This window comes from Leptodactylus fuscus, chromosome 8 (assembly GCF_031893055.1).
Source record: "Leptodactylus fuscus isolate aLepFus1 chromosome 8, aLepFus1.hap2, whole genome shotgun sequence".
In the NCBI taxonomy this organism is placed as follows: domain Eukaryota; kingdom Metazoa; phylum Chordata; class Amphibia; order Anura; family Leptodactylidae; genus Leptodactylus; species Leptodactylus fuscus.
Genome location: NC_134272.1, coordinates 47,058,415 through 47,079,394, shown reverse-complemented (window position 1 = coordinate 47,079,394; position 20,980 = coordinate 47,058,415). Strand labels below are relative to the sequence as shown.

The window sequence follows — 20,980 nt, the reverse complement described above, 5'->3', positions numbered from 1 at the left end:
TACTGTGTTTCACAGCCACTGGATTTACATGAGTACTTGTCAGTACTTTATCACAGTGCTGCTGGGGGAACGGGGATCCCTTTTTGTCTACATGTGCAGTTTGTAAAGCTAGTCTCTGCCTACTTGCTCAAAGAAACTGCAAATTTCAGAAAATTGAAAGTCTGAAGAATGAAAGTTTCACTCTTCATGTGGATTCTGAATAGACACTTTCCTACATTGTAACGCTAATATAGTATGCAGAGTAAAAAAGGATCTTTGAAAGAGGCATTTCTTAACTTAATAAATTTCCCTCTCTGTGTTAAGACTGACATTCTGTACACCAGTCTTAAAGGGGTTGTACAGTTTCAAACCAATATTAAGAGACAAAAGTTATTTCAATAATGAAAAGTTAAACAATTTTCCAATACACCGTGCATTATGTATTAAAAGGGTTTTCCAAGCAGAATTTTTTTCTTTTATTTAAAAGGTCTGTTGGTGCTAGCAATGAGTTAATAAGTACACCCATATCCCTTTAGCAGTGTTTGGAGTGATTTCTGTGTGTCTGTGGCATTCTTTGCCTATGTTTATCTGGTGTTAGCTTCCTGCTGTGCAACTTCATGTGTAGCTATTACACTAGTTCCCTCTCACTCCTAAACTCCCCCTCCCTGTCTCACTAATTTCGCAATCCCGCCCATTACTAGCCCCTCTCTCTTTAACCTAGCGATCACGCCCATTATTAGCCCCTCCCACCCTCCTGTCTCTCTTTAGCCTACCGATCCAATCCTGCCCATTACTATCCCTTCCCACCCTCCCTCCGTCTCCCTAGCTAACTTATTCTGCCCACTACTAGAAGACAGGAAGAGAGGAGGAGCAGTCTTAGACACAGGAAGGTTTGGTAAGAATTGATGGGGATAGGGGAGGGAAAAGAGTAATGGTGTCGTTCCACTTCGGAAGTGGTGAAATGGAACATCATTGGATTATCAAAAAGTGTCCCTGGTGTTCCCCTAGTGTTCCTTCTTGGAAATCCCTTCAGTGTGATATACAATGCCTGGTCATATGATATATGGTCTAAGCTAACTGCTTGCCATCATATTAATTCAGGATCATTCCTGTGCACCAAAATGGAGATCTACACCAGTCAAAGAATTAGCATAGATTTCCTATATACTATGACACAACAGTTTCCGAGTGTGAGTCCTAGCACATGTGTCATAGCTGTGGCATCCCTGCGCTAACTCACCTTGGTCTCTGCACCACTTTGCTCACTTTTTTAAAAAGTGGCGAGTGATGCGCAGAAAGAGAGAAGCGGCGTATCTATGGCACAAGAAAGATTTGTGTGTCAGAGATGCACCACAACTATTCCCATAACCTAGGAGTTCAATACATGATTTATATACCCTACCTGTGCACACTTATATACCTTTGTAATTTATGATATACACTATATCTCTTAAACATATTAGCATATGACACATGAGAAACTACACTATATAAATAATCATTAATATTACTTCACAATTTCCTTCATGTATAGTAATGCTTTTATATCTCTAACAGTAAGGCATCGAGGCTCTGTAAAGTCTATTGCTAGGCACATATTGTACAGTAGCGCCCTCTGCTGGATACAGGACACGTTCTGCTTCTTTTTGCATATGCTTGATGATGAAATCCTTAAATAATATTTGCATCTTTGGCCATGGAGTAGAATAGTCCTTTATTTTCTAGTAATGTTGCTGGAGTGTCGAATTCTACAATTTCACCTTTGTCAAAAACAACAATTCTGTAGGGGAAAGAAAGAGCAACATTAAATAATTTTAACTTATTCTTAACTAATAGAGAATGAAACAGTTTAAGAAATACGGCTGTTTGCCAAAATAAGGGAGCTTTCACATCACGTTATGCAGCTCCGCCTGACACACGTTTTTAGAGCTATTTTATAAAAACGTGTCAGTCAGCGAACCCATTGCCTCCAATAAAAAAAACAAGAACAAAACACTTTGTTGGAGGTGGGCAGGCAGTAGGGATTGATTATCCCCCCCAACGTGTGCTATAATGGTTGCCCCCCTCGACATGTGCTACCCCTGATAGTATTAGGTGCACCCTCCGGTCTACACCTCTCCCTACATGTGCGATACCCCTGATCGTGTTAGGTGCGCCATCATGTCTGCTCCACTCCCCACACGCGTGACGCCCCTGATAGTGTTAGGTGAAGCACATGTGGGGAGTGCTTCAACAAAAAAAATTGTGCTGTGACTTGTACTACTTGGGGACAGCTCCTCTACTACCCCCCGTATGTTTATGTTTTTTAAACATAAAAAACTGATCCTTTTTTTATTTATTTTTTTTAACAAAAAACTAATGCAAACGGATGCATATGTGTTAACAGATCAGTTTGTTTGATGCATGAATTGACATCAGTTTGCGTCAGTTTTTTGATTAAAATAACGGATCCGTTAAACTGAGGTGAAAAACATGATGTGAAAGCCCCCTAACATTTCTGTAGCTGAATGCTGAACACATTTCAGCTACTCAGCGATCATGGCCTCGGCATGAATAGTGGCACACATCCCTCTTTCATTATACTGCATTGAAGCTTGGAATGAATGGGGTTGCAACATAATTGCAAGAGATACAGCTTCATTTTTTGTAAATGTAGTGTCATGGTTGCAGTGACTATTTAGCTTAATGAAAGTGCAATATTTGGTCGTACAATCCATGTCACAGCCCAGATCAGCATGCAGCCCCAACCTATCAAGAATTGGGACATCCAGCTGTATCCATGCACACAACAGTTAATTTATTAGATAAACCCCGAGTATAATAGCAATTCTGGGTCAGACATTTTCTATCTGAATGAAACTGCAGGTAAAAGTTTGTGAAAACTGTAATAACACAAAATCACGTCGGCTATTCAGATTGTCAGCTGGTTTTGGTGATTTTTCAACTAACTGCCAAGTCCTATGCTGAGCATCATCATGCCTTCAGACGGTACATAAGATGCACCATTGTAGGAGGAGTGGGGATTCTAGAGTTTTAAAGGGTTCAAGTTAAGTTTGGAAACCTGGGGCTCTGGCACACGCCCACTGCACCTGAGCCTCATCTGCATATTCATAAAAACAGCTTTTTCAAGGAAATTATTAATCTATAGGACTATCTAAAGGTACAACGTACAATAATTTTCCCTAGTAGTCACAATCATCACACCTATGGATAGGGAATAAATAATATTAGTTGAATACCCCTTTAAAGGAGTTGTCCAGTTTCAGCAAATAAATATTGTTTGTATAATGAAAATGGCAATCTTCCGTTACACTTTCTATTTTAATTCCTTGCAGTTTTCTAGATCTTTGTGGGATGTCATTCTTTGTTTATTTTGGATGGATAAAATCAGTCCATGGCCAGGTTACGGACAGTTCATGGCCATGTGATGGACACACAGGTACTGTGCTGTGACTGTAACAAGCTGTGCCTGTAACAAGCTGTGCACCTGTGTGTACACCACATGACCATGGACTGTATACCACATGACCATGGACTGTATACCACATGACCATGGACTGTATATCACATGACCATGGACTGTATATCACATGACCATGGACTGTATATCACATGACCATGGACTGTATACCACATGACCATGGACTGTATACCACATGACCATGGACTGTATACCACATGACCATGGACTGTATATCACATGACCATGGACTGTATATCACATGACCATGGACTGTATATCACATGACCATGGACTGTATATCACATGACCATGGACTGTATATCACATGACCATGGACTGTATATCACATGACCATGGACTGTATATCACATGACCATGGACTGTATATCACATGACCATGGACTGTATATCACATGACCATGGACTGATTTTTTACATGCTGGAAAGAAAGACCGATAGCAAGCAGAGATCTAGAAAACTGTGAGGAATTGATACAGAATAGACAATGGAAAACTGTACATTTCATTATACAAACCATAACATTAATTTGGTGAAACTGGGCAACCCCTTTAAGCCTAAAGATTTATTTTGACTGGTAAACATTTTTTGACTACAGTCTTTTCTTTAAGTAGAAATACTAGCCTCAAACTCGTGTGCCATGGTCCAAATATGTATAATGAAGGGTTAATGCAAATCAAAAAAGAAAAATAAGAGCTTACCGTGTATAGTCCATGATTGTATTGAGGCGATGTGCAATAGTTATTACAGTACAATCCTTAAATTCCTTTCTAATGGTTGTCTGAATAAGGTCATCAGTCTCCAGGTCCACGGCTGCAGTGGCCTCATCTAGTACAAGGATCTTTGTCTTGCGCAGAAGGGCTCTTGCCAGGCAAACCAGCTGACGTTGACCAACACTAAAGAATAGCAAAATGTAATATTAAAATTAAGAAACAGCAACTGTACTGCAACAATTTTGTTGCTTTATTAGAAATTGCTACAATCAGAGAGAAGCCTGCATCACAGAATGACTTCTGTTAAAACTGCCTTCCCCATTGTGCCTTACAAACAAATGGCGGACGCCTCTCTGAGGCTTGTCTCTCAGTTTATGATGTGGCACATAAAACAATAGACGTGCCTATTTGGCTTTTTTCTCGTATTGCTTGATTGTGGCAAAAATAATAGTGTGATTCCACTTTAGAAACAGAAAGCATCCAGTACTCAAGAATAAAGTCCAAGACCATTATCTAGGACACTGTGAGAAGGTGACTGGCAGAATGCTGGAATCTCGCAATATCTCCCCCTGGTTTTATTAATAATAATAATAATAATAATAATAATAATAATAATAATAATAATAAATAAATAATAATACTAATACATTTTATATTTTATTTATTTATATTTTAACACAAATGAGGAAATAGACAGTAGCACATAGACATCACAGGGTGTATAAATTGCTTCAGTCTTACCCCATCAGATGTCTTCATGCGGTCCCAGAGTACCTAAGCATCTCTAGTCTTTCCCTAGGGAACTTTCCCTGTGAACCCACAAACCTCCCGCCCTTACAAGAGCAGTACTAAACTGTTCCTCAAAATAATAAGCCCTTTTGATGTACAGCTTACAGTATCTAAATATAATACATTTTAATAATACATTTTATTTACATAGTGCCAACATATTCCGCAGCACTGTACAATCTGTAGGGTTCAAATACAGACAGAAAGATACATTATAAAGAAAGTCATTTCACACAATGGGACTGAGGGCCCTGCTCGCAAGAGCTTACAATCTATGGGGTAGAGGGGACATAAGAGGTAGCAGGGGCGGCATCAGAGGTAGTATTGCTTATACAGTGGTCAGATAATTTTATGATAGAGGTGACTATCATTACACAAATATAAAACTTTATGAGCCATCACCAGTCATGACCTTTAACATGTGGATGGTGCTTGGACATAGAGAGTTAGCCTGAATTGGCATCATATCATGTGGGGTAATGTGGGAGCTGGAACAGAGGAGGGTTAGATTTTAGGGATTCTAATGACTGTACGGAAGGGTTTACGTTAGACATTGTGATAGGTCTGTCTGAAAAGATGTGTCTTTAGTTTGCGCTTGAAGCTGTAGAAATTGGGAGTTAATCTGATTGTCTGGGGTAGAGCATTCCAGAGAAGTGGTGCAACTCAGGAGAAGTCTTGTATACGAGCGTGGGAGGTTCTGATAATAGAGGATGTAAGTGTTAGGTCATTGAGTGAACGGAAAACACGGGTTGGGCAGTAGACAGCGATGAGGGAGGAAATGTATGGAGGTGCAGCATTATGGAGAGCCTTGTGGATGACAGTGATAACTTTATATTGTATTCTATAGTGAATAGGCAGCCAATGTAGCGACTGGCACAGACCAGAGGCATCGCTGTAGCGTCTAGACTAATAGATGAGCCCAGCCGCTGCATTCAGAATAGATTGTAGAGGGGAGAGTTTAGGGAGGGGAAGACCGATTAGTAAGGAGTTACAGTAGTCAAGGCGAGAATGAATCACAGAGACAATAAGTGTCTTTAATGCATCTCTGGTGAGGAAAGGGCGTATTCTGGAGATGTTTTTGAGGTGGAGGTGACCCAAGCGTGCAAGTGATTCAATATGGGGAGTGAAGGAAAGGTCTGCGTCAAACATGACCCCGAGGCAGCGGGCCTGCTGCCTAGGAGCTATAGTAAGGCCTGAGACTACAATGGATATATCAGGGACAGATCTATTAGATGGTGGAAACAGTAGTAGTTCAGTCTTGGAGAGATTTAGTTTCAGATAGAGTGAGGACATGATATTTGAGACAGCAGAAAGACAGTCGCTGGTGTTCTGTATGAGTGCAGGGGCGACGTCACGGGAAGATGTGTATAATTGGGTGTCATCAGCATAAAGATGGTACCGGAAGCCTAATCTGGTGATGGTTTGTCCAATGGGGGCTGTGTAGGGTGAAAAGAGCAGGGGGCCTAGGATGGAGCCCTGAGGAACCCCAACAGCAAGGGAAAGAGGGGAGGAAACAGAGCCCGCAAATGATACACTGAAAGTATGGTCTGAGAGATAAGAGGAGAACCAGGAGAGCGCAGTGTCATTGAGGCCGACTGAGCGGAGCATAGTGAGGAGAAGTTGATGGTCAACAGTGTCAAAAGCTGCAGAGAGGTCCAGAAGAATAAGAGGAGAGAAGTCACCATTGGATTTAGCCATTAGGAGATCATTGGAGACTTTTGTGAGGGCTGTTTCAGTAGAGTGTAGTGGTTTTTAACTTAGGTGTGGTCCAGGGTGGGTCTTGAGTAGGCATCAGATCCAGAAAGTGACAGGAGGCATCTGGGTCTGTCTTGTAAACCTGAGTCTGGTGAGACAATATTGTTTGGTTCATGTGGCTGGTAATAAGCCACATTTATACTTAGGTTATCATTTCTGTTTAGTTAGTCGCTCAGACGAGCACGATTTTGTTTTTTGCCTGAAGTAAGGCTGTATTTTATTTTGCACATTTTGTGCCTGAATTGAATGTTTATTTATTTTCCTGTTTTTTCTAAATAAACCTGTTTACTGCATATTTTGTGTCCCTGTCTTTGACAGTCTGCACCTTTGCTGCTACCGAGATACCTCCCCCACAACACACAGAGAAGTTAAAATCCTTATAGGCTTTTATGTTTTCTGTGTGCCCTAAATACATTTCTGAGTGTTGGTTTTGAATCCCATTTTGTGTCTGGGATTCAAACCTATTTGTTCATGCACCAGAAGGATTTTCTGACTCTGGAAAGGACTAGATGAGCTGATCCAAAGGCTGTATGCACTGAACAATGAAAAAAAAGCTGTACGCCGTGTGACGGCCATTTTTGTGACATCTGTCCCACGGCTGTTTTGAGAATACATTCATTTCAAAGATTCTATTCATATGTTGTTGTTTTTTTTTTGATGGACTATTTATAATGGTTGTTAAAAAAAAACTGGCCTACACTATCTTTGTCCATTCTGATGACCAAACGAACCCAATAGAGATCAATGAATCAACTTGTTACAGATGCATTGACAGATTAATGGATAGAAGTATGTTGAAAACAGATCAGTGGTTTGGGTCACAAGAGACAGACCAATGAAATTAATACATTTTTTTTAATGGTCTGTCAAAAATGGATGCCTAACAGAAGATGGCACTCAGTCATCAAAAACAGAAAAACAGAACAGAATGTATATGAGTGGCCATCACAAAGCAGATATGTACGTCCATTTTTCACAAAAATTGGATCCATCAAAAAAGGCAGGGTCGTGTGAATCAGACCTTACCCCGTAGTTGCTTTAAGCATGTGTGACTGTTTAGTACATGACTTCAAAATATTAGAGTGGTTAAGCAATGACGTTCAGAGCTTTTGGTACAAATGTTTGATGCACAAGAAATACTTGGGCCAAACTTAAGTAGACAAGGATGTGCTAAATTTACATAATGTCGTGATAAATTAATAAATCAGACAAAATTAAAACCAGGTACAAAAAATTAAATAATAAATCTTCCCCAGTGTGGTGTTTTCACACTACAGTTATCAGTCCCTCTATATTTGGTAAAGTCCGTTACTCCCATCCTCTAATGGAGGAGACCAACACACAATAATACAATTAGTTTTACAGTACCTTTAGCCTACATTCAAATGATAAAAGTGAAAAACTTAAATTTTTCATGTACATTTTGAACCCGTGTGGCAACTTCTTTTACTGATCCTTCATACAATACAGTGTATGGAAGGATCTGTGAGGAAATCTGTGGGAAATCTTCCGTAGGGAAATCATTAAAGCACAGGAACTAACAATACCTAGAAGGAAGAAAAATGGGAAGCACCTAAAAATATCAAGATGGATGACCAAAAAATTACATAACCTGCTAAAAAGGAAAAAGGAAACATACAAAAAGTGGAAGATGGGAACTATACCTAAGGAAGAGTACACAGCAGTCTGCAGACTCTGCAAGACAAGCATCAAAGGAGCTAAGGCTGAACATGAATTGAAGCTTGCAAAAGAGGCAAAGAGTAAGGTAAAAGGATTTTGGGGATATGTTAAAAGCAAAAGAAAAGTGAAGGAGACCATTAGAGTCCTGAAGAATGACAAAGGAGAGACAGTTAACATGGTGGAACAGCAGGTGGAGCTACTAAATTCATATTTTGTATCCGTCTTCTCCCAAGAAACTAATGGAAATATCGACATTAATGGTGATGGAGATGAGGGGAAGGAGCACTCCAAGCTGACTATAAGCGAAGGTCTGGTAAGAGAGCACTTAGCCAAGTTACAGGAAACCAAGTCCCCAGGACCAGATGATTTACACCCTAGAGTCCTGAAAGAGATAGCAGAGGAAATAACAGAACCCCTTGCTATAATCTTCGGTAAGTCATGGGAAACAGGAGTGGTCCCTTTAGATTGGAAAAGGGCAAATGTTGTCCCCATCTACAAAAAGGGGAAAAGGGACGATCCAGGAAATTACAGGCCGGTAAGTCTGACCTCGATAGCAGGAAAAATCTTTGAGCAAATTGTCAAGGAACATTTACTTCAGTACCTGGATGGGAAGGCATTAATTAACCAGAGCCAGCACGGCTTTATGACCAATAAATCTTGTCAGACTAACCTGATTTCTTTCTACAACAAAATCACTGAATGGTTGGACCAAAGGAATGCCGTGGACATAGTATATCTTGACTTCAGTAAGGCATTTGATAAAGTATCACATAACCTTCTTATTGAAAAAATGATTAAGTATGGCTTTGACAAAAAATCAGTTAGGTGCATTCACAACTGGCTTAATGATCAGGCACAACGAGTAATACTAAATGGCTACACATCCAACTGGAAGAAAGTCAAAAGCGGGGTGCCACAGGGCTCTGTTCTGGGCCCAGTACTTTTTAATATCTTTATAAATGATCTGGACGATGGAATTATTGGGGAACTCATAAAATTTGCAGATGATACGAAGATAGGAGGAATAGCCAACACTAGAGAGGAGAGAGAGTGTATTCAAAAGGACTTAGACACACTGGAACAATGGGCGGAGGCGAACAAAATGGTATTTAACAGGGACAAATGCAAAGTTCTACATCTGGGTAACAGAAATGTAAAAAACATATATAGTATGGGAGGAATAGAACTAAGTGATAGCATAGGGGAAAAGGACTTGGGCATAATAGTAGATCACAAATTCAACATGAGCCAACAGTGCGGTGCTGCTGCAAAAAAGGCTAATAAAATTCTGGGATGTATTAAGACAAGCATTGAATCTAGATCAAGAGAGATCATTATTCCGCTGTACTCTTCCCTGGTCAGACCACACCTGGAATACTGTGTACAGTTCTGGGCGCCTCAATTCAAGAAAGACATCGATATATTGGAGCAAGTCCAGAGAAGAGCAACCAAAATGGTGGAAGGTCTGCAAACCATGTCCTATGAGGAGCGGCTAAAAGAACTGGGATTGTTTAGTTTGCAGAAGAGAAGACTGAGGGGAGATTTAATAGCAGTCTACAAATATCTGAAAGGTAGTCACAGTGCAGAGGGATCTACCCTATTCTCATTAGCACAAGGAAGTACAAGAAGCAATGGGATGAAACTAAAGGGAAAGAGATACAGATTAGACATTAGGAAAAACTTTCTGACAGTGAGGGTAGTGAGAGAGTGGAATAGGCTGCCACGGGAGGTGGTGGGCGCTCCATCAATGGAAATCTTCAAGCGGAATCTGGATAAACATATAGCTGGGATGATTTAGGAAAACCTGCACTCGCAGGGGGTTGGACCCGATGGCCCTTGAGGTCCCTTCCAACTCTACCATAAGAAAGAAAGAAAAATAAGAAAGAAAGGACTGACAAAAATAGAGCATAACATATTTTGACAGTCTGTGAAATTGGACCATCAAAATATCGGTCATGTGAATAGCCCCTATTCACAAACACTGAATGTAATGCAGCCGTTCAACAAGATTGAAAATAGGTAGAACATTCAGAATAGAAGTACCTAACAAAATAAATATAGAACGCCTAATACTTAACTTTAATTCTATTTCCCATATAAGAATAAATGGATAAAAAATCCTCATGCTATCATGAAAAGTGCATCCCATTTACAAGCGTGACTTGGAACAGAAACGGCTACTATTAATAGTTTACTATCTGACAGCAGACCTAAAGTAAATGAGCCGTGTCACAGGAGTGCTGACCTAATCGGTAACAATGTTTGGTTAGTTATTTGTGACTCAGCAATCTCATGGCAGAAATATACTGTATGGATCACTAATTTGAGGCATCTCTTCATTTGGAATGGTTGAATGCCTTGACAAGCAACCCCTAATCTAATCTTGCTAGATCAGATGAAAAGTTATTTATTTGTCCCACTCCCATTTTATTCCTCCACCACAGACACTTTATATACTATCCTGCCTATGAATCATGCTTCAGTGAGTACCTATGCGTTTTATTTGAGGCATGAAAAAATGGTGTATGTTACAAATATATATATATTTATTATTATTATTAACGCCAGAAAAAGGTTAATCTGTAATTATAACAGGTTGGTCATTTAGACCAAAGGGTTTGGCAATGTGAAGGAAAAATTACTGCACACTACATTCACTGGACAAGAGGTACACAACCCCTCTGGCTCAATAGTTGGCCTTCGAATGTATCAGATATTGACGTCCAGTTTTATTATTACGGTACATTTTGCTGGTGTCAATATAGTCGCATACTCGAAATGATCTATATCTGTGGTTGCCCAACAGGTGTGTGGTCCCCAACCACGTAGGTGAACTTTTTACAGGTGTAAGATGACTATGCACCAGACGATCTCATAGAGTGGCTCTCCTTCTAAAGGTTATGGATGTAACTTCCCCCAAAAGATGTCTAATATCTGGTTCTGCTCTTAGGGCTAGTTCACACGTGGGCAAAGGGGAGGTTTTTGACAGCGGAATTCGCTTCAAAAACCTCTCCTTTAACATGGTGGTCTATGTAGACCACTAGCTTTTTTTTTCCTCCTAGCGTTTTCCGCCTGAAGAAGCGACATGACCTTTCTTCAGGCGGAAAACGCCTGAAGAATTGCATAGAAGTGAATGGGAGGCGAAAACCGCGCGGTAAAAAACCGCGCGGTTTTTTGCACACAAAACCGCGCGGTTTTTTGCAAAAAACCGCGCGGTTTTCGCAAAAAACGCGCGGTTTTCGCAAAAAAACGCGCGGTTTTCGCCTGCAGTTTCTATAGCACATATAGGAAAAAAAAACCCTAGCGAAAACCGCTAGCGAAAACCGCGTCAAAAACCTCATCAAAAACCGCGCGGAATGCAAAAAACAGCGTCAAAAAAACTCCTCGAGGTTTTTTACCTCGCACAAATAAGCTAGGCGGTTTTCACGTGTGAACTGACCCTTAGGATTCCCCAAAAGGAGAATTTGCCTCAGATACCAATGACTCTCACTATGTCTGCTCTTGGATTGTAGGTGTTAGTAACGAATGTCGCTCTATGATCCTGGAGCTGTTATAGGCATCCCTAAGGATTCTATCTGGGTATCCCCATTCTCTGAATTTGGATCATAGATAGTTTGCTGCCAACTTAAAATCTGTGATCATGGAGCAGTTCTGACAGGTCAGAAGATGCTGCCCCTTGGGGATTTCTTGACGCATTACTGCCAGATGCCAGCTTTCCCATTTCAATAAGTTGTTAGCCGTATTTTTTTTTTTTTTTTTTTTTGTGAAACATTGTCGTCCTGAGCTGTCCATATGCCAGTTTGGTAATTCTCCTGGATGTCCTAAAAAGAGACCCATATCATTTCTTTCCCGGGGGCCCTCCACAGTATGAGGATATCATCTATTAGTCTTAACCAGATTACTCCTGCTCTCATTCATGACTAATTGCTCAGAGAACACCACATTTTTTTCCCACTAGCCCAGTTAGAGGTTGGCATAGGTGGGTGCACATGAGCTGCCAATAGTCCCCCATGAGCTGATGGAAAAACTTTTGATTAAAAAGAAATTGTGTTCCAATATGAATCTAAGTAGTTTTACTGTCAGTTCACTATGTTAGGTGAATTAGATTCCTCTTGTTCTTAGGAAGGTCTCCATAGCCACACAGTCCTTGTCATGGGGTATGGAGCTATAGAGCACCTCGACATCCAAGCTTGCCAGCAGTGTATTAGGCTCACAAACAATTCCTTCCAACTTCAGAAGAACATCTATGGTGTCTCTTAAATACGATGTAAGTTCAGTGACAAATGGGCACAGTATCTGGTAAACATATAAGCTCAAATTTTGGGTGATGCTGTTGATAATGGTTGGCCTTTAAAAGGGTTGGCCACTTTCAGACCAATATTGAGAGATAAATGTTATGGTTTGTATAAAAAAGTTGTACAATTTTCCAATATACTTTCTGTATCTATTCCTCATGGTTTTCTAGATCTCTGCTTGCTGTAATTCATTCTGTCACTTCTAGTGGATAAAAGTTTGACTATGGTCATGTGATTTACAGTCCATGGTCATGTGATGAGCACACAGGTGTACAACTCGTTACAGTCACAGCACAATATTCAGAGAGCTGCCTGGTAATCAGCTATTCACCTATGTGCTCATCACATGACCATGGTCAGAGTTTTATCCACTAGTGGCAAGCAGAATGAATTATAGCAAGCAGAGCTCTAGAAAACCGTGAGGAATAGATACAGGAATAAATTGTACAACTTTTTATTATACAAACCATAACATTTGCCTCTCAATATTGGTCTGAAAGTGGCCAACCCTTTTAAGGGGCTGTGTACCCTTGTGAATCTTTGGTACACAATACAATGCTGCAATCTAGTTATGCATTGAACAGAGGAATTTTTAAAACGTCCTCTGAAAAATAGGAGCAGGAATCTGATGGATTGTTATCACCAGATGCTCCATGTTTCACTTTGGATAAATGTCATCCTTCTAAATATAAATAGTATTGTGGCAGATAACTGGGCAATTATTACCTAAATAAAAATTGTGTATTTTAACTTGAATTTTAGCTTGATTACGATTAGAGATGAGCGAGTAGTATTCGATCGAATATTACGGTATTCGAAATACTCGTACTCGGTCGAGTACCACTCGCTATTCGAAAGGAAAAGTTCGATGCAGAACCAGCATTGATTGGCCGAATGCTATACAGTCGGCCAATCAATGCTGGTTCTTCTCCTACCTTTAGAAGTCTTCTCCGTATAGCTTCCCCGCGGCGTCTTCCGGCTCTGAATTCACTCTGCCATGCATCAGGCCTGGGCAGAGCCGACTGCGCATGCCCGCACTACATTTTCTTATAGTGCGGGCACGCGCAGTCGGCTCTGCCCAGGCCCGATGCCTGGCAGAGTGAATTCAGAGCTGGAAGATGCCGCGGGGACGCTGCATGAAGAAGACTTCTCGGAGGATCCAGCCCGAGCCTCACTCGTGGACTTGGTAAGTATGATTTGATCGAATGTTGCCTAACCCTGATACAAGCATTTCCCCCCCATAGACTATAATAGGATTCGATATTCGATTCGAGTAGTCAAATATTTAGCGGCTACTCGAAACGAATATCGAACATTTTACTGTTCGCTCATCTCTAATTACAATTAAGGAAGGACTATTTAGGCCACATCCTTTATTAAAGGGCATTCCCGCATGGGCAGATTATAATAATGGCGAAATGGGTTGTAGCCCAGGGCCCAACAGCAAGTAAAATACCCATTTGCCAGCATAATAATCTAACATTGTACATAAATGTATGGGTATCCACTCATACAGTCCAATACTGTTGTGGGGAACAGAAGTCCACTGGCCATAGTAGGAAAAGCACACAAACTAACTTACAGACAAACAATATAGTGACATCATAGTATACACGTTATGAATACAGATCCAATGTACTCTGACATCAAAATCACATCACAATAAAACACGGACTACTGTATAAATAAAAGGTACACACTGCTACTGCAACACCACCACAACACAGCACACAATGTAAAATTAGAGGACCATGGAGGTACAGTATGGGCACAAATTGTACAGCGCTGCGGAATATGTTGGCGATATATAAATAAAATTTATTATTAAAGTTTCCTATGGATGCTACATTACCAATTCATACAACATGTGCGGCTTTTCATTCCCAACCATACCTCAGATTTTCTCCTCCTTCTGAACATATGTGATTAAGGCCATCAGGTAAGCCTGAAACAAAACTTTTCAAGTGAGCTAGTTCTAGGGCTGTCCAAGTGTCTTCATCTGAATAATTGTCAAATGGATCAAGATTCATTCTCAGTGACCCAAAGAACAAAACTGGATCCTACAGAAAATAAAAACAGACCTATTAGGCACTATTCAGTTGTCAAATGCAAAGTTCATTCCAAAATAATATCTCAGTCTTGAAAAAAAAATGACCAGAAATCAATATAAAACTATATTTTTATAGTGTTGCATTTTAAATGTAATAATTCATGTGACATTTCAAAATAAGTTATTGTGTATACATACAACAGGTATTTTTGACCATTATATAAATGTAGCCTACATTTATCAGCATCTTCCCCTCCGCAGCATCTTACAAGATCAATATTCCCTAAACTTGGCTCCTGAGTGTGTGGAGATCAATTGCTATAATATCTTTCATACATTGCATACAGAGAGAGTAGGACATCCTGCTCCTCCATCTCTATCAATTGCGTAATGTACATTATACAGCAGTACTGAGCAGTGCTGCTGCGAATCCATCATTTGTGTGACACAGCAAAATAACTTACTAAAAGCAGCAGCAGAGATTCTGTATGTCTCTGCCTCTTTCTTACTGCAGCCCCTAGTCCTCCTTCCTGTTCATAGACTTCAATGATAAAAAAAAGTTGTAACCTGAGCTAAGCCTTTTTTTAACTGTAGTTTTTATTGAAAGGATTTTTTATAAAATACAATATAACGAGAGTTGAAAACATAAACAAGAACGTGAAGCAATACACATACCGTCAAGTAAACTGGGAATGTATACACATCACAAAAAACCTGAGAGTGGAAATGAGGGGGTGGGGGAGGAAGGGAAGGGGAAGGAGTCAGAGACCATTCAAAATACAGTATGTGTCCCAAGATGACCATATAGCCTGGAACGCCTCAACAGTATGATTAAGTGTGGCTGTCAAGTTCTCCATACTACGGACATCCTTAACTCAGGCTACAAGATCAGAGCCAGAGGGAGGAGAGGCAGTCTTCCATCGGAGAGCGATGAATGTTTTGGCTGTGGTACAAAGATATAGGAACAATTTAGAGGTCTGTTTACCCAGATGAGCAGGGGGGAGATTGAGGAGATAGATGAGGGGGTCTAAAGGGACACCTTGGATAAATAGCGCATCCGTAAGGGACTTGACCTCCAGCCAGAAAGGGTGTATCCCTGGACAGTCCCAAAAAATATGATACAGAGTACCCACTCCTGCCCAGCAACACCAACACAGGGAAGAGATGTTAGGATTAAGGGAGTGGAGCAAGACTGGGGTATGGTACCAGTGCATAAGTAGCTTGTACTGGGTCTCCCGGAACGTAACACAGGTGGATGATTTAGCTGCATGGGACCAGATAATATGCCATTGGTTCAGGGAGATCTGCCTGTTCAAGGCCCCAGACCACTTCATATATTTATGCGATATAGGGCCCTGCCGTCCAGAGGAGGAGAGGATACCATAAATGCCAGAGATAAGGCCAGCTGTAGAGGTACCCGAACAACATAGTTTCTCAAAGACAGTCGGTGGGGACACCTTCAGAGAGTCGAACTGGGTAAAAACAAAATGGACAATCTGCTGGTAATGCAACCATTCAGTGGCGGGTAGATGTAGTTCTGACACAAAATACTCAAAGGGCCTGAGCTCCAACGTCAGCGGGTTTCTTAAGTCAGCGACACGGAAAAGGCCTAGATAATCCATTTTAATCTCCGCCTCACTGAAGACTGTTTTGTGACTTGCAAGTGATCAGTGTAGGGGGAGGAGGAGAAAAATTTGGTAAATGGAGAAAGAAGCATTTTTCTGTAGTAAATTAGATTAGAAAGTTTCTCTTGTATGACTGATCACTTGCATGACAATTACAGAAGTAAAATAAAGTGGTCCTTACCTGTGGGATGATTGTTATCTTAGATCTCAGTTCATGAAGGCCTAGTTTTGATATGTCTGTTCCATCTATGTAAATTGCTCCAGTTGCAGGCTCCAAGATTCTGAACAAACCCAAGGTAAGAGATGATTTACCAGCTCCAGTTCTTCCTACAATGCCAACCTGATCAGATAATACACACATTAAAATGGAAACCCCATGACAGTATGAACAAAAGCTTTAATATTTATAATTCGTAGTTAAAATTGTTCTGTAACAGTATTCATTATAAAAGATGATTACACTGGGCAACAGCCACAAAGGTTCTGTAATCAGGTTCCCTATACACAAATCTATTAATAAAATATTGAAACTGGTTCTTGTTTTAAAAATGTTTTATAATACAGATATAGTGAAAACTACGAAAAGTCTGCTTCTTCGTCAACTTCAAAATGTAATTTTACAAGTCCTTGCAAAGCCTATGAATTCTATTGTGGTTGCAAGGTTGGTAATGAAGATGAAGCATGGGCTTCTCATGTCTGTTGTAATACCTTTGCAGTGCACATGAGGGAATGGATGAATCGGAAATGAATGTCTATGCCCTTCGCAGTGCCAATGGTATGGTGAGAACCAAAAGATTACACCACTGACTGTTACTTTTGTGCTATACCAAGTGCTCAAAGCATGACAGTGTCAAAGAGGAAAAAGGTTGTTTATTCAAACTTCCCATCAGCCCTTCGTCCAGTTCCCCATGGACCAGAGATGCCTGTACCACAGCCCCCTGACAACTGGACCATTGAGGAACAAGAAGCAGATGTTGTAGATCATCCATTGGAGCAGAATTAATACTTTTGTGTTCCCAGTAGCTCAGAAGTCCATCTTGTAACACAACAGGAACTTGATGACCTTGTTTGAGACCTCGATCTTAGCAAAGGCAAAGCAGAACTCCTCAGCTCACGTCTTCAAGGGTGGAACCTACTTGCTACTGGAGTCATGGTCACTTTATATCATCAGCGGCACCAACCTTTTGTAGATTTTTTTTGCAATGAACGGAAGAGTTTGCTTTTGCAAAAACATTAATGGCTTGATGGCAGCACTTGGCATAGACCACAATCCAGATGAGTGGAGACTATTCATAGGATGCCTCAAAGATGAACCTGAAAAGAGTACTTCGGTATAATGGGAATGAAAAGCCTTCAATTCCAGTGGCTCATGCAGCAAAGACAAAAGAGACATATGATACACTGAAGCATCTTTTGGAATGGATCCAGTATAGTTCCTACAAGTGCAAAATATGTGGTGACTTGAAGGTAGTGGCACTCTTATTGAGTATTCAGCTGGGATACTCCAAGCTTTCGTGCTTTCTTTGTGAATGGGATAGCCGTGCAGACAGCAAGCAATATGTTGTGAAAGACTGGCCAATGAGAAGCAACCAACAACCAGGAACAAAGAATGTGCTGCATGAACCCCTTATTGACAGGGAAAAGATCTTGCTGCCACCATTACACATAACACTTGGACTCATGAAGATTTTTGTAAAGACCCTTCAGCATGACAGTGAGTCATTTCATTGCCTTAGATAAATGTTTCCATACCTAAGTGAAGCAAAGCTCAGGGCAGGTGTATTTATTGGTCCACAGATTCGGAAGGTTATGGAAAGTGAACATTTCACTGAACTTCTAGCAGGAGTGGAAAAGGAGGCGCATGGTGTTCTTACAAAAACGTTAACGATTTCCTGGTAAACAAAAAAGCATCCAACTATGTGGAAATTGTTGAAACCATGGTGGCAAATATTAGAGACATGGGATGTCATAAGTCTTTGAAACTACACTTCCTACATTGTCACTTGGACTTCTTCCCAGACAATCTAGGATCTGTAAGTGACGAACATGGAGAACGATTTCACCAACAAATAGCTACAATGGAAAATCGTTACCAGGGCCACAGGAATCCGAGCATGCTTGCAGACTATTGCTGGACTACCATTAGAGAGACTCCAGAAGGTTCATACAAGAAAAAAGCATAAGAATGAAAGTGGAAAGAAAAAAATATATGAGACATTTACTTTCTATTCATATGTAATGATGATAAATGTTGCATATCACAAAAATAGGAACCAGAACGGAATTTTCATTATCAATTTTGTATTCAGTACAGTGAAATGTATCAGAAACAGTGGCTTTCATTACAGAACCAGAAAAGAAGTCCTTGCCCGGTGTTACCAGCAGTAATGTATACATGATCATGCACCACTACTACAAACATAATAGCTGAACACACACAGATTTAATGCAAACGACCGTATATGACAGTGCTGTTCTAGAAAATATTGTTAGACTACGCCTATCATTAAAAAACTGCTCCAGTCATGTGTAACACAATGTCCATTCACAATAGACACCTGTATGCATATTATGTCCTGTTGTTATGTAGCATTATCTCATCATGCATACAAGATCAAAAAGACTAGCAGGGACAAACGGGAGCAGAAGTCATAGATTAACTATATTATGATTTTTACATTCCTATTTCTTACGGCTAGGTGTCAGGACTCTGGAGCCAGGGTCAGTTTAGGTTGGAAGTGGGGGAAAAAGTTACTCCAACTCTGGCTTCAAAATAAAGTGATTAATTATTACTATATTATACGATAATTAGACACCTAGGTTGTTGCATATTTACTTTTGTAGGAATTCAATTGCTGGCTTTTTTCCTGAACTAGAAGAGTTGTACGACTTCTATAAGACTGCCAAGTGTGACCATAGATGAGTCAAAGGTTTGGCCTACTGACTCCATAGCCCTGATTCCTGCCTCAGTGACAAACAAAATGAACCTTATTCTGACATGGAAACAGATAATGCTCTGAGCATAACCTGAAAAAACCCACAATGTAACACCGACCTTGTCTCCAGGCTGGATAGACGCAGTGACTTTTTTCAAAGCCAGCTCCAAGTCTTTTCTATACCTCAGGCCATAATTCTGAAATTCTATTCTACCTGCATGTGGCCAGTTTGTTAGTGCTGAATCATGTTCTGATGTCCATGGGGCCTATGGAAATAATAGGGTGTATTAAACATAAAAATAACCAATTACATTGATCATGACATCAAAAAGATTGTGGTATTACGAACTACTGTTCATGTCAGACAGTTAAAGGGGTCCTGTTGTTTCCAAAAAATTAGTCTTAAAATGAGCTGACAATAATAAACACTACAAGTTGTTTGCTATGTAAGGTTGAAGCCACATGGTGCGAAATAAAAGCAGGGTTTTTTTTGTTGTTGTTGTAGATTTTGCTGCATTTTTTTTTTTTTTTTTTTAGCCATAGACGACAATCTAACTCTGGCATTTTTCCTGGTGATCTGACTTAAGGGACCATGGCGCTCCACTGTAGCACTGTATAGTGTCATGTCCTTAACCGGTTAAGGACCGCCGTACGTAAAATTACGGCCTGCGGTCCAGGTACCTAAAGACCGGACTATTGTAAAAATACGTCCTGTCTTTAGGTACCTATTTCGCGGGGGGATGGGTGCGGGGAGGACGGTGGTTAGGTGTTACTAACACCTAACCCCTTCCTCAATAACGTCCAGTCGGAACGGAGTCCGACTGGACGTTTTAACCCTTTCGATCGCGCCGTGAAACATCACGGCGCGATCGAAAGGCATCCGCCGACAATTGAAGCAGATCGGCACCCCCCGCGGCGAGATCGGAGGGTGCCGATAGCAGTAAAAGGTAGTCTGGGGTCTGGCCAGTGACCCCAGACTGCCCGAAGCCCCCACATACCTGGTGATCCTGCCAGGACCTTCTGATGTCAGGCTGTGCGTCTACACAGCCTGACATCCTGCTACGGAATGCCATGTGGGACACCTGCAGGCTGTGTCTCACATGGCATTCTATATCAGCAAAGTATTGCTGATTGAAGTGTCCTAAATGGACACATGAAAAAGTAAAAAAAAATGTAAAAAAAATAAAATGAAGTGTATGAAAAAAATTAATAAAGTTATAAAGCCCAAAAATCCCTTTTTCTCAATAGAAAATGAATTATATAAAAAAAGAACTAAAAAGTAATAAAAACAATGCATATTTGGTATTGTCGCGTCCGTAACAATCTGTACAATAAAACTGAAATAATATTTAATGTACACGGCGAACGCCGGAAAAAAAAAACGGAAAAAACTCGCCGGAAGTAATGATTTTTCGCCATCTCACCATACAAAATATGCTATAAAAAGTGATCAAAAAGTCATATGCATCCGACAACAGTACCAATAAAAAGCGCAGGTTGTCCCGCAAAAAATAAGCCCTCAACCAACTCTGTCAACCGAAAAATAAAAATGTTACGCCTCTTAGAAGATGCGATGCAAAAAACATTGATTTATGTCCCCAAATGTGTTTTTCCTCTGCAGAACTAGTAACACATAAAAAAATACTATAAATGAGGTATCGCCGTAACCGTACCGAC

General features: G+C 40.5%; 1 protein-coding gene across 1 annotated transcript in view; it reads right to left on the bottom strand.

The window, feature by feature from the left end:
* Positions 1–845: 845 nt before the first annotated feature.
* The window catches only part of LOC142217072 (multidrug resistance-associated protein 1-like), an 85,417-nt gene continuing 65,282 nt past the window's right edge, over positions 846–20,980 (bottom strand). Inside the window, exons 29-33 of the mRNA XM_075285260.1 lie at positions 19,423–19,569; positions 16,549–16,707; positions 14,586–14,752; positions 4,162–4,356; positions 846–1,759 (exon numbers count right to left, since the gene is read on the bottom strand). Coding sequence (XP_075141361.1) covers positions 1,651–1,759; positions 4,162–4,356; positions 14,586–14,752; positions 16,549–16,707; positions 19,423–19,569 — 777 coding nt within the window. The 3' untranslated portion in view covers positions 846–1,650. The remainder of the gene's footprint in view (positions 1,760–4,161; positions 4,357–14,585; positions 14,753–16,548; positions 16,708–19,422; positions 19,570–20,980) is intronic.